Below are 14,654 nucleotides of genomic sequence, written 5' to 3' on the forward strand. Positions count from 1 at the left end.
TTTCTTAAAAACACAGTGACTTCTAGTTTTTTTTCTCTGATCCAAGACCTATTTTAATACAGAAATCAGTCACACTAACAGTGCAATAACATGATCAAACAGTCGCAATTATAACATAATATCTTACAAGTCTTCATTCAAATATATAAAAAGGACTAGACATATGTTATATGTTTTGTTGACTTGTGTACTTACGTTATCCAAAATGTTTAAAGCAATGTTAAAACCCAGAGAAAACCCCTGTTATATTAAGGGATGTTTATTTTTGGTCGCCTTTAAATTGCATCATATGTGCTTTACTCAAGGCTTTGCCTGTCTCTGCTATAAAATTCAGGAAATGTGAAAGAATAACACATTGCTATCCAGTTAGCCAGTTGGCTGTTCTTTCCTTCCACTGTTTGTATTGGTCGCTTGTAATGGATCATGATAATCAATTTCCATTAGTTACATAATGTAAATAAAACTTGGATATGTCATCTCATCCCTGAGAGCGACCCCAGCGGGCGGAGTTGCATATTGTATGTTTAAGTTCATGGTAGGCTCTATAGGAAAAAAGACCAATTCTAAAGAACCTTTCCGCTGCCTTAAAGAAGAAGCTTTAACAGAAAACAGATATGTTGAGTGGGATATATTGTGAATAAGTAATGGTCTTGCCTATTAATCAGAGCGAGTAATGTTGGAACAGATCTCTGCAGGTTGTCCTGACTGTGTCTCTGCCACTGGACAGGCCCTCATGCAGCGCTCTCTGGTAAATACCAGGTCACTACACCTGCACTCCATCAGGCAGGGGTCAATCACTGGCCACTGGGGGAATGATGTTAGGACAGAGTCCTTCTGTGTGTATGTGCATGAGTGGAATTGTGAGTTGAGGTATCAAGTGAGCCATAGCTGTCTTCCAGTCATTGATTGGTCCCCAGTGTCAAAACGCTGTCATTGATTCTTTGCCAGGTCACAGAGGATACTTATGGCTCAGCAGGGGCTCTTAGGTTACCCATTTGTGCACGCATGTTGATGCATGCACGCACACACACACAACACACACACACACACACACACACACACACACACACACACACACACACACACACTCTCACACACACACACACACACACACACACACACACACACACACACACACACACACACACACAGTTTAAAATTATTTCAAAATACAGTATCTGATAGATTTGACCTGGAGATGTGCAAAGAGGATGGTAAAGCTAGTGTTCATCTAAAGATGTACAGTTGGCCGCAGTTTCAAGCGAAAACTACAAACCTTCCAATTGAGTGATGCTTGGTTATCATTGTTTCTGTTACTGCTTTCATCAACATTCATGACTGATAGGTTGACCAGAGACAGACCGGCCACACAATTAGATCCGCTGGGCTGAAGGGTATCGACTGTACTACCAATAATCCGCAGTCATTGTTTTTTATTACACATACCCACAACACCTGTTATAAGAGTGAATCCGCACCACTCAGCCCACAGAGATATGCCTACAAGCCAAACCTGTGCTTCTACTCCTGTAGCAGGACGCCTTAACCTTATCTGTGACATGTTTGATTCTAAAATTATATTTTATCCAGTTAGGCCTATTTTCCGCATGTCCGTATTATCTTTTTATATCTTTTATAACACTAGCCTATAAGCAGGGCCATGTTAAGTTACATGACTTTGAATTATGTAACTGCAGCAGCTGAGGGCTGTGAGGTCAGTGCAGGTTAATTTCCTCATTTTACCTGCTCCACTCTCCGGTTACACCAAACATCTACAGTAAAAACTATATCTGTAGTCATCTCTCTGAAATATTGTGTTACAGAGTATCAGGTATTTATTCTCTAGTTTAGAGAATATTATAGATCCAAGATGAAACTGACTGGGAGAAAAGGGCACAGCCTATAAATTCATCTGCTGCTTCAGCACCATGGACAGCTCCATTGGATTAGCCCTTGTGCCACATGATTAAACTTCTTACCGGACATGATACCAACCGGGTGCAGGTCAGAGCAGCAACTCAACCATGAGCTAAGGTTTTGCTGCAAGAGACACTGTGTTCTTCAGGAATGATGTGGACCAATGGAGTGGGCTTACTACAGTTTGCATGCAGCAGCGGGCGCACAACATGAATGCCGACTCAGGTTTGATGTTCACGTGTCATGGCCATTACATCTTCTGTGTATAATACTTCACAACCCAGATAAGAAAGTGTGTTGTCTGACAGGACAACCTTTCAGAATTTCCCTTGGTGACTCTTTCGGGTCCATTTCTCTTCATTCATAGTGTTGTTCTTAACCTCTTATTTCCCGAACCATAACAAAAATTGCCAAAGAGATTTGACTTTCTCCTTAATACTGTAGAGATACTGATTCTCAGCTGAGCAGTGGTACGATGTATTTTGTAAACAAGTATATAAGAAGCTTTACCCAATGTCCTGTATTTTCCTATGTACCAAACAGCAGTTAAATAACTCTTTGTGGGAATATGTGGGCCTGGAAACAGCATATCCTATCAGAATATGAGGTAGTTCATTAGGATACTTTGTACAAGAATAGACCAAGCCATGAGTCAATAATCATGTACTCACCATCAGACAAATCACTGTCTGACAGTAAGACAGAGCTGCTGTCAGCTGACCATCGGGCTAAAGAAATGGACGGTCAGGACTTAGCCAGCCCAAGAAAATCCTGACCCCTGTGGCTCCTCCTCACAATACCTGCTATGGATGCAGGGGTGTTTTTTGTACCTCCCAACATTTGGGTCCTTGTCTGTCATACAGCAGGACCTTTAGATCTGAAGTGTCTGAGGTCCTGTTGGAAGAACACAACACCTTTTTAACATGCATTCTATGCACCGTTACTCTGTTTTGTGGTGTGTGAAGCCATCATTGCTCTCCCCATGTGTCCCAGAGAGCTTACCAGTTAATTATTAGCTCTGCACTAGAAGACATGTCAGCGTTTCCATTTATTACTTTTTGTTCAGCCAAAACATAATTAGAGATTGTTCAGAGCTTGTCTAAATGGAGGTAGAGATTTGTCCTCTAGTTGGCTGTCGCAGGGGGCTATACACTAGTTGCATATTGACGACAGTAAAACTAAACCCAAGGTCACTCCAGTCCTAGTGTATGGTTCCAAGGAGACGGTCTCATATCATCTTGTTGACAACACTGTTGGGCTGCACCAAGGTATTGCTTTCAAAGTAAGAGTCTGAGTATTTGAAAGGAGTCTAGTGGAGCATGGTGGTCATACAGGCTGGAACCAGGGGCTCCACAACCAGCTTACCTGCTCTTTTAATTGGCCTCAATGAATATTTAATGAAAGCGAGATGGAATTGAATCATGTATTTTAACTGGTATGAGAAACCTGGTGGTGTGGCGTGAAGTGACTTGGTGCGTGTGTCTGTATGACCACATGCAAACAGCCTGACTGCATGCTTGCAAGTTCATGTGTGAGCATCAGCTGCGTGTATAACCTGCCCATGCCTGCTCTTTATCACATTATCCGATTACTTCAGTCCATGGTGTCAGAGAGTGTGTAATAAAGGCAGCAGCAGGGAGGACTGTGTGCCCTGTGCAGGTGGCCGCGGCTGTCCTCTTCCATCGCTCAAGAGGAAGCTGCTCTCTGCTCTCAGAAGGAATAAATCTTTCATTTGGTTTGTTGTATTTTTAACCAAGGGCTCCTGGTCACGCAACAAATCCCTGCTCTCCATCCCGCCTGCTCCATCCTCTCTCTCCTCCTCTCAACGCCACAACACACACTACCTGATTCTGTCATGCAAGCGGAGACACGGTCACATTTCTGCTGGCAAGTGGCCGTTTGCCTACAGAAATGATCTAATAATACACATATTATTTTAAACATTATTGTATTCACATGAAAGTCTGGAACTATCAAATGTCACACTTTTAGGAAGCCTTACATTGTGAGCACCTGTAATCCTCTTACAATATGATGTACCCAAATTCAGTGATCCACAGAGCCACGCCCAAACGTGTCCTGAAAAGCTCATCCCATTCGCTCATGCTTACCTCACCTCCCCTCTTTGTTACCAGGGGATGATGACTAAGATGCAGTCAGACACACAGATGGGTAAGAAGAAAAGCAGTTTCCCCTTTTACCTCTAGAGTGCTAGAGATCAGTGCAGGCATTGTTCCTGTGTGTGTGTGTTCACGTTGAACTAAAAGTAGTGACTCAGATGAGGTAGACAGGGATCAGATGAGGGGATCAGAGGAAGATGGAAGATGAGTCAGGCTGTGGACAAATGTTCTCTCACTAACAACCCCATCAAGCACCAACCCTTGCCCCGATGTTTGTATGTGTGAGTGTTCGTTCATGGGTCACACGGGACAGCAATGGGTGCAGATCCCTGTTTCCAGCTTGTGACCTCATCAAGACAGTAAGGGTATAAAGCCGGCATTGGAGCACAGGGCAATAATTTCAGCCCGGTCTGTTTGTTGGTTAGTTTGTATGTTTGTTTATTTGTTTGTTTGCATGCAGGATTACGCAGGAGCTGTTTAATGGATTGCCACGAAACCTGATGGAAGGATGTGGTATGAGTCAGATCCCATTTAATTTAGCTGCAGATCGAGATCAGCGGGCAGATCCAGGAATTGCGTTTTTAAACACTTTCCTTCAGGGAATTTTTCCTGGATTTGAATGAAAAGAAAATCTGCTATATTTAGGGGACTGATATCTATGACTGTTTGTAATTTGGTGCAGCTTGATTACATTTAAGTGGACTGTTGGGCCTCGGCAGATGTATGTGCCCTCCAGAGTGCCATCCTACAGTTATTATATAAAACAAATGATCAAATTACTACATGTATGTTAAAGGGGTTGTTTATAGTGATGAACCCATAGAGAATTATCACCAGCTAAAACATGTTAAGGTTGTGAAACAGTCACAGTGTACTTGGGTTTAGGTATAAAGCTACTGAGTAAGGTTCAGGAGCTGATTGTGGTTAAAAATAAGTATTTCTTTATGGTCATGGGACTTTCATCGTAGTTAAAGTAATAAACGATTGTGGAACCATCATGATTGTTAGAAACAAGGTTGACCATCAGTTTCACACAGGAAATGAATAGTGGTCTTCAGTGTGAAAGTCCTGTGCTTTGTCAACCCATATATCACCCCAACCTCCACGTAACAGGGACTTTATTGCTCTGTACATCACCTTACTTCTGCCTTTGTTCCCGTCATAATTACTGCGGCTGCTAGAGGTTGACAACAATAAAATGTGACTATTGGTCATTATGTGCTGCTTGCTCAGACGACATTTGATTTGGGTTTTTTTTTACAGGACAGTCTCCTACAGCTCTTAGGGGCATTTTAGCATCTTTCAGCTCATTGTTTTATTTGTTTTCAGGTTTTAAACTTGTAATACTTTGGGTCAGTCTCACTGTTTTCATATGAATAGTTTTCAGCAAGAAAACTCCACAAGCTCATTGTAAACTTCCAGTTCAGTCACCAAACAGCAGGCAGAAAGTGAGAGGAGTGAATATTGAGCAGGTTTCCAGAGATAAATGCTAATGCAGCTGGTTGTGAAAATAAGCAACTGTTCTCCATCACTACTGAAAGAGTATGTCAGTGTTTTAAACTTTGAGCAATTATTTCACTGCTGGATTCCATGTACAACATTAGATTAGGGTTATAACAGTCAATGAAATAACAATAAAAATCAGAATGATAAAAGTAATAGTGCATTTTATGGAATAAACCCCCTTTCCCTGCTAATGGTTCACTTTAATAATAATTCCATCCCACAGCTACATCACGGAAAACTGTGCATTGGGTGGTGGCTGCAGCAGTGTAATTTAGCCATATTGACTTTAATTAATTTGAAATGAGCTGCAAAATGATGGTTGGGATTTTAGTTATACCCCCTCCTCCTTTCCTCAGCCTCCTCTCTCTGTCTACTTACTCTCTCTCTTTTCTGTGTGATAACAATCAGCAAATATGAAAAGTAAATTCTGGAGGAAATGTTGGCAAATGGGTTTCTGGTAGATTTTGCATGAATATTTAATTTAGTCATAAAGTAGGGGTTTAGTGCATTAATGGTTTTTCCACTGACCCCTCCACCCTCTCACTCTTCCCACCCAGATTAAGACGGTGGCACTGTCTGCTATTGGCTCTGCTGATTGGTTCTATTAATGACTTTATTTATACTGATTAGAAAATTATAGATTTGTTTAAGGGGGGGGGGGTGCCGGGTGTGAGAATGATGACTACTTATTAAATTTAAAAAGATAGTAGTAGTCAAGAGATACTAATAGAAACTAATAACAGGAGAATCTGATAAACACCTCCACAGGGAAACTGAGCAGTTTGTCTTTTAGTCAGAATATCAATTTTACATTGGTTTGAAGCCCAGCATAGAAGCAGGTTTCTCTTTAAGTTATATGCCTCTGAAAACTAAACCTTAATCATGTTCTCATATAAAGCTGTTGTCTAAGATAACTCCAGTCCCATGGTCCGTCTCACTATTGTTTACTGTGCTTCAAGCCACAGGACCCCAGAGTCCACAGTGGCTGGCTAGACTACTGCAACAGCTGGAGCAGCTGTCACCTCTGGATCCCTATTGCTTCCTCGTTCTCTGACCTAATAACACTAAAACTGGCAGGTCCGGTCCAGTTTCACCTGTGGACTTGAACCGGACAGTTCGTTTGCAAATAATGATTTAACCCTGTCAGAGTTCTGCATCAGGTCAGTCCAATTACTTCAATTTATCGTAGCTTTTCAAACATTCAGACACTAAAACATACGGAAAATCATTGTGTCGTCCAGTGTAGTGAAACCCAGAAACCCTGCAGTGTGTATGCACAGGTGCTGCAGTGGAGTTAGCATGTTTTAGCATGTTTTACCAATGTCTGCGGGTTGTCTCACCAGCTTCCTCCGACAGTCCGAAGGGTTAATCAGATATTCTAAACAGTCCATAGGTTTGAGTGTGAGCATGAAAGGCTGTTTGTCTCTGGTTGTTTGCCCTATGGTAGGCTGGCTAATTGTCAAGAGGGTATCTCGCCTCTTGTCCAAGGTCAGCTGGAATTGGCTCCAGCCCCCGAGATCCTTCGATAAAATGTAAAGATAATGGATGCATGGAAATTAGTCAATCAATTAATAACTAATGCTCACTACCATTGGTTTAAGCTGTTGTTGTCCTCAGCGCAGTGAGTGAGCAGTGGCCAGCCACTCTCACGCTGGGCTGGCTTCAACCAGGGTGTGATCCCCCCGCTCTTGGCTCTGTTTGATAAAGTTTAATTCAATCCTATTTTCTGCCCTGGAATGCTTTTGCTAATGTAATTCTCCCTGCGTCAGATCCTCCCTCTTTTCCTCTTTGTGTGTCTGTCTGTCTCTCTCTCTCTCTCCCGCCTAAAGAACACTAAGCACCTTATCCATGCTGAGGACTAACAAAAGCAGCAGGAAGTGAGAGCAGTGGTAGTATGTTGTAATTCTCTACTACAGATTAATTATCTGTGTAAGTACTGGCAGACTGAGCAGCGCTCGCTCTTTTCATCAGCTGGTTACAGCTGGTTGCGTGTCTCCATCAGTGTGTGTATTTAGAAATGTGAGGATTTGAAGAATAAATCTGAAAATGGCATCAGGTTTAGAAGGTTTGGGTATGATGTGTCTTTACAGATGTTTCCCTGATTCCATTCCTACTATAACGTAAAATGAGAAATACTTTTTTAAATTATGGATCATATTTCAGTCTAACATAGCTTCACTTGCAGAAATCTATACTGCCAGTAGAGGGTGCTACACGATCCAATTGAATCAACCTCTCTAATAATAAACACCATTGCAGGAAAGTGTTATTAGTTTTATTGGTAACTATTATTATGTTGTTGTGTTTATTTGTGCTGCATGCAGTATTCCTCTATTTATGTGCATTTCAGTAGAGAAGAGGATTAATGAAAAAATTTAAATCAATATCTGTAAAAAGGGATTAATAGGAGACATTTAAACAAAATGTCAATGTAACATGACTATAAATTGATAATATAAATTGTAAGTGTATGTAGGATTGTGTTGTGTGAGATTCATGGTTAGACATAGTAGGTTTTGCTGAAGAAATCTCATTGTAGTGTTTTTAGTGAGTACACAAATTATTTGAGGGGTTCAGCAGCAGTTTTGTTTCTCTGTTGTTAGAAATTCCTGCTGATCGGACTGACTGCAGAGAGTCAGCTGTCTCTAAAGGTGGTAGTAACAGTGTGTGTGTGTGTGTGTGTGTGTGTGTGTGTGTGTGTGTGAGAGAGCGTTAGATGTTATAGGTGGAGCGTGTGTGTGTGTGTGTGTGGAGGTGGAGGTGGTGGAGTGTATGATCTCGGCTTGTCTGTGTCTCATGTTGTCACAGTGACCTCTACTGCTTACATGGCCACCCACTCTCCATGCACTGGAGACACTCGCAGCTAACTTACCGTCCATACACTGCTGGTATATGGGGACATGAGAGAGGTAAAAATCACACTGGGCTCGAGGCTAAATATCCAAATAATCCTATTTCAAAGCACCTTGACTTCAACCTCACAAATCCTTGCATGTAAGTGAAGCATCTATCTTTTATTTTTAATGAATCCCACATGTTGGAATGACCTTCCCTCCTCAGAACACAATCATCTTTAACTCTCTTCACTACTTAACTGAAATCGCATCTCTCCATATAGCTTCTCACAACATCCTCAATACACTGAGAAGTTCCACCTCTCCCACGTTGTTCTCATTAACTCACAACCATTTCATCTATAAAATCAATGTGTCTGTCTTGGTAAGATTTGCCTTCATCCCTAGTTTGTTGTACAGGCAGATATTTTACCAGACGTGTTTTACTCTTAAAAAGAATGAAATGTATAAAGCTATGAATATATTTAAGAACACTTAAAATTAAAATTAGATAAACATGCACCAGGTACCTTATAAATAAAACATTATAGGTGCATATTTCCCAGAATCGCAGGGTATTCTAAACTGCTCTCTCCTATGAATAGCTTTGTAAACCCCTCCCCTCAACGTCCTTTCAGTGGGCGGATGTTTCTGTAACTTTCTGAAACCAGTAGTTATTGGCCAACTGTGCAGTAGTGAGAAAGAAGGAAGGTAGAGTTTCAGCTTCTCTCCCACGTTGTCATTTTTCATCTGTTACACAACAGTTTCTGGCACGAAGCCTTTCAACGACTGAGTGCAACGCAATAAACTGAACACAGAGTGTTCACCATTCTCCCCATATGATAATATAGCACATGGCAATCAGCTTTCACTTCAAGTGTGGCTGTTCAACCATAAACACTTTTGATTACAGATAAGGTCGAACAATACCTGGTAGAAAATACTTATTTTTGATCATAACCTGACTCTTCGCCTCTGCTTCCTAGAATTTGACCTTTTTTTAATTTCTCCCTCAAATTAATGGAAATGCAATACTACTTGCACAATAATACTTTATATTCTCTGTATATACAATATACTAATACATGTAGGGAGAACTTAAGTGCAGTGGGCCACAAAAGCCCTTATATGACCTTAATTTGAGTTTGGTATTCAGTTGTTAAGTTGTGATGTGTGATATCTGTTTCCGGGTCCAGGCTTTGTTATTTTCAAGATGCCACAGCGCTGTGTCCCCTGCTGTAATAGCAGATTTCAGATGGTGGAATAGATTATACACAATGTGAAACAAGGTTTGTCCAATCCCGGTGCATCCTAATGACATCTATAGCCAGACTAGCACAGAAGCAATAACTGTGTGGAGCCCGAAATGAAGTCATTTAAATGAGCCGAGTCGTGTGCTCCTGCTCAGCTGCGGAAAAAAACCCTGAAATAAATGTAGTCCTTTTTATTTAATCCTTATTGATGCCTCACTAAAAAGATGTGATGGTGAATAAATTCACAGGTTCTGCCATTGTTGATTGCTTGCGACCTGAGGGTTTGGACCTGGATATGGATATTATGTCACATGCAACATCACATTTAAACCGATTCAGATAGACAATCAAATCAGGTAGAGGTATCCAAAACACAGAGGCAAAAAGGCAAGGTCAAATAACTTCACTTGGTCATAACTCACAGGGGAATAAAGATTATAGGAAAACTGGCACTGAGACTAAATACACAAAGGACCAAGACACACGTGAAACGAAAGAGGGAAACCAGACAAAGGCAGGAAGTTAAGTAAGAGAGATACACTTGGAAAGAAGTTTCAAAGTAAAACAGGAAATAATGAACTGAAGGTGCAAACAAATATAAATCCACAAATTACAAATATGCAAAACAAAATCCAAACACAAGATTAGAAAACAGAACTGAATGAGAAAATTCAAATTACAAAATGAGTCCATACAACAGAAAGTTGAAAATATATTTCTTTACCTTCATTTCAAACACTTGTCTTTTGCAAGATTATTTTTGAATGATACAATAATTGTCAGAACACTATAACTCTCCACGTTGCATTCTTTACTCTCACTACAGTGTTTGAGAACTTGTGTTAAAAGTTATTCCATCTCTGCACTTACTGGACCCCATTCCACTCATGTTGTATATTATAAGTCACTCTCTGAGTAAAAGCCTGTGCTTAATGCTGAAATAAGTAGCCTATCAGAGAGCTCCACTCCAGGCAACACTGTATGTGGGTATAGAAGGACTCCAAGTATGTTGAGAGTCTCTTTGCTTATCCCCTCAGCAACTGGTTAGTATAGTGCTCGAATGCTAATGAAGTCTGGTCCTAAAAGCTGGCTTTAACTGTGACCTAGCCATACTGTGTGTGTCATACACACATGCTTGCAGGCCCTCCCTTCCTAGGATGTGAAGATCTCGTTTCCTGAGGGACTGGTAGATGAAGAGGGCCTGGGTGTTGATTACTGCAGTGCTCGACAGTCGAGTGTGTGAGTGTGTGAGTGTGTGAGTGTGTGCGTGTGCGTAGAAAGGCAGCAGGTTAAAGAGAGGGGAAGCCAGCTAGCACCTCCTCTAGACTTCTTCTCAGCTGCTGGAGACATCAAGTGTAAAATTGCACACTCTTTCAAAAAACTCTCCATCAAAACCAATGAGGTCACACACACACACACACACACACACACACATTACCATGGTGAGGAAGCCACTTGGGTGTTGAACAACTTCAACACTCAACATAATCACAGCACTGTCAACATACTTGAAAGAAGTATGAAACTGTATTAATAACATAAAGTTTCCAAAAATGCATTTTTAACATTACATATTTGAAGCTAACTGCCATCAACCTAGTATCGAAGTTATCATTTCTGAGTAAACTAAACTGATATGAGATTTGAGAGATGATTCACAGACTCTGTTAACATCAATCTCAGGTGATCCAGTCACAAGTGAACATTTGTTCACACCTGGCATTAGAATGTGTCTCCTCATGTGTCTCCAGATGTCTATATGCAGATAAACCAGTTCAGAGTAAATGTTGCTTTTTAACCTGTTGAAGATTCCATGAAAAGGGGGCTGAGCCAATCAATATGCAACACTCAGCTGTACAATAAAATAAGACTTTACTCATTTTAAATAGTAAAAAAAATATAGAAAATCAGTACGAGGCGGTCAATGATGAAATTGTGGCGGTGGCCACAAGTAAATCGATGTACAGGAAACATATAGTGTAAAAAAATATATCGTCTTCATTATGAAACAGTAGCAGGTCAGAACCCAGGACATGTTTGTGTTCACTCATGCGTCCCAGACCACCTCTGAATGGGATCTGAGCATCTGGATATCAAATGTGTCCTTGGTGTGTCTTAGGTGTGTCACATCTGAACTTAGAGCTGTCCACTTGTGATAAGTTGGCCTGAAACCGATGTTACTACCTGGTCTGAGCAGGGCCACAGAGACGCTCAGTCAACCAACTAAATGTTATTTTTTTAGCCCATATTCACAAATCACAATTTGCCAAATAGGTGTTAGCAATCTGTACAAGGTGTGACATCCTCTGTCCTTAACCCTGTGAGGAGAAACTTCCAATAAATCCTTTTACCAATGACGTTCTGCATGTGTGGTAACAATCACACTCATATTTTATCTGAGAATTGATGTAAATGATCTTTTAAATGATCTCCAGTGACATTTGTCTAACTGTCTGCTCTTCTTTTATTCCAGCAACAGCGGCGTCTCGACCTGTTAACCATCACCAACTCAGGTAAGTGATCTAAGGATTTCACTCTCACAATCCTCCTTTCTATTTCAACACCACTGATATAAAACTGTGCTGTGATGGAGGCTCAGTATCACTGTACATCCCATGTTTTATTATTTGTCTTGATAAGTGACAGAAACATGAGAGTATGGCACCCAAGGTTTTCCCTCCTATCCAAACTAAAACTCTTACCTGCTGTCTTTCCTACACAATCACATACCTGCACATTAGCTTCAGGGAATGAGCACTGGTAAAATATTGCTAATTTGACGGTCGCTTGTGTTAAATGTCAGAAAAAGTTGCCTTCAAGCTTTTATAATAGGATGACAGGGAACTCATGAATTCAGGTGTTGTCACAGAATGTCATAAGGGCAGGCAGGTGTGTATACACCTGTATACACGTCTCTCTTTGTTTGTATGGATATGTGTGTCTTCACCAAAGGAATGTGGGAGACTTTAGTGAAGAGATTAACTACATTTACATGTCAGATAAATATCTCAATAAACACCCACTCTCACACACTTTAAAGGGATAGTTCACCCAAGAATGAAAATTCACTGATTATCTACTATGCAGATGGGAGGGGTGGGTGAAGTGTTTTAGTCCACAAAACACTTTTGGAGTTTCAGGGGTAAACAGCGATACTTGAATTCTCACCAGACAAGATCTGCTGCAGCAACTGCTGGAGGAAAACATTTAGGCTGAAAATGTGGAGTAAGAGTTTGAAGTTGAATTTGAATGTCGGGGCTTACGGACACTAGGATAACACCACAGGAGCAGTATGGAGGCATGTTATATATTTTTTTCTGTAGTTTCTTCACTTTTGAAGAAGTGGTCACCATTTACTTAAATTTCGATTGGATTTGGCTTAAACGCTGTTTACTCCTGAAACTCCAAAAGTGTTTTGTGGACTCAAAGACTTCACCCACCCCTCCATCAGCATAGTGGTGAGTAGATAAATAGTGAATTTTCATTTTTGGGTGAACTATCCCTTTAACAAAAAGTCTTTCACCCTCTCCTGGGTCACATTTGAATTAGTATTACATTTACTTTAATTATTATCTTCAGATGGTATTTTGGCTGATAGTTTTCCGCCGCGTTGGTGAAGACATCGGAACCATTTAATATGTTTGTTTTAATCTCATTCGAATATTAGTTTTATCAACTTTCTTATTTTACTCTTAACATGTGTGAGACTATTCACAACACCTGATTTATTGAGTGTGTGCTGAAAGTCTCTGGAAGTGTCTTTGTGTCTGTTTGTTAGTCTTAGCGTTTCAAAGTTGCTAAACAGGATGTAATGTAGAGACTCCCATGCATGTCAACACATTTTACTTTCTGTGTTTACAAGAGGCTTAAACATCCAAACGTCCATATGTCCCTGACTTCTCCCTGTATACACAACTAAAGACTTTCATAAACACGACTGAAATGCTCTGCGCTCACGTTCCACACTCTATATATTTACTGCAAAAATACAACATATTTTCTTATCCTCGTATTTGAGGATATTATTGATCTTGGTAATACAGTATATGATAGTCATTGAATTATGTTGCTGTTTAGACTGTTGGTCTTTAAATTATGTCACTTTGGAAAGTTATGATTGCTGTTTTTTGCTACATTTTTCATAGATGAAAATTAATACCATCATAAATACACATTTTAAATCTACTACGATAAATCTGAACAAACGATCAGAACAACTAAAATGATTTATTATGTTCTACTGAGATGCTGCCGTATACTTACTTGAATTCCTCTGACGAGAAACACTTGAGCACCACTGAAAACACATGGAAAATGGATGAAATATGTTCAGATATTGTCTATGAGCATATTGCGGTGAGTGTACTCTCCAGGGTTTCATTTTATTTCCTGTATGCGTAGGAGAAATATGTGTAAAGTTTGTGCAGAGTGGTTTGAATTTTACCCCGTGCGCACCTCAAACTCGTAACATGTTAGTAATCAGGCAGGCATATGGTGCTCCGAGTTTGACTGGATGTGAAAACGTGTCAGAAAGTAGCTGCACTGTTGGAAATGAATGCCAGTGTCTTGGCGAGGCAGCTGTGAAAGCGAGGGATCCACCGAGATGAAGAGCGAGGAGGAAATTCGAAAAACTCGGGGAGGAGAAACAGATGGGGACGGCAAGGAGGATGCAGAGACCCATATGTCTAAAGTAGCTGGATGATCTAATGTGCTTTGATTAGAATAATGCGTATGTGAGACTCATGCAGACTGGGTTAATTTAGCAGGTTTACTTTGCAGCTGTTCCTCGGGCCCCCTGGCCTTCACAGTTTGATAGAGGGCAAGCAGAAAGAGACAAAGGGCGAAGAAGGGAGAGAATGTGAGAACACTTATATACAAACACCTTCTACGACCAAGTGAGGAGGAAAGAGGTGGAAAGGATTTGATTATTATACGAAGCGATGTCTATGCATCAACCGAGATCAACTAATCTGACATCAGACTGTTTGCTGTTCCCAGGCTGTTGATCAAAAGATGCGATATAT

At 40.6% G+C, this 14,654-nt stretch overlaps 1 protein-coding gene across 1 annotated transcript in view; it reads left to right on the top strand.

The window, feature by feature from the left end:
- agbl4 (AGBL carboxypeptidase 4) overlaps nt 1-14,654 on the top strand; it is a 268,469-nt gene that overhangs the window by 164,674 nt on the left and 89,141 nt on the right. Inside the window, exon 6 of the mRNA XM_035176609.2 lies at nt 12,104-12,143. Within this exon, the coding sequence (XP_035032500.1) occupies nt 12,104-12,143 (40 nt within the window). The remainder of the gene's footprint in view (nt 1-12,103; nt 12,144-14,654) is intronic.

Source organism: Hippoglossus stenolepis, chromosome 14 (genome assembly GCF_022539355.2).
Source record: "Hippoglossus stenolepis isolate QCI-W04-F060 chromosome 14, HSTE1.2, whole genome shotgun sequence".
In the NCBI taxonomy this organism is placed as follows: Eukaryota; Metazoa; Chordata; class Actinopteri; order Pleuronectiformes; family Pleuronectidae; genus Hippoglossus; species Hippoglossus stenolepis.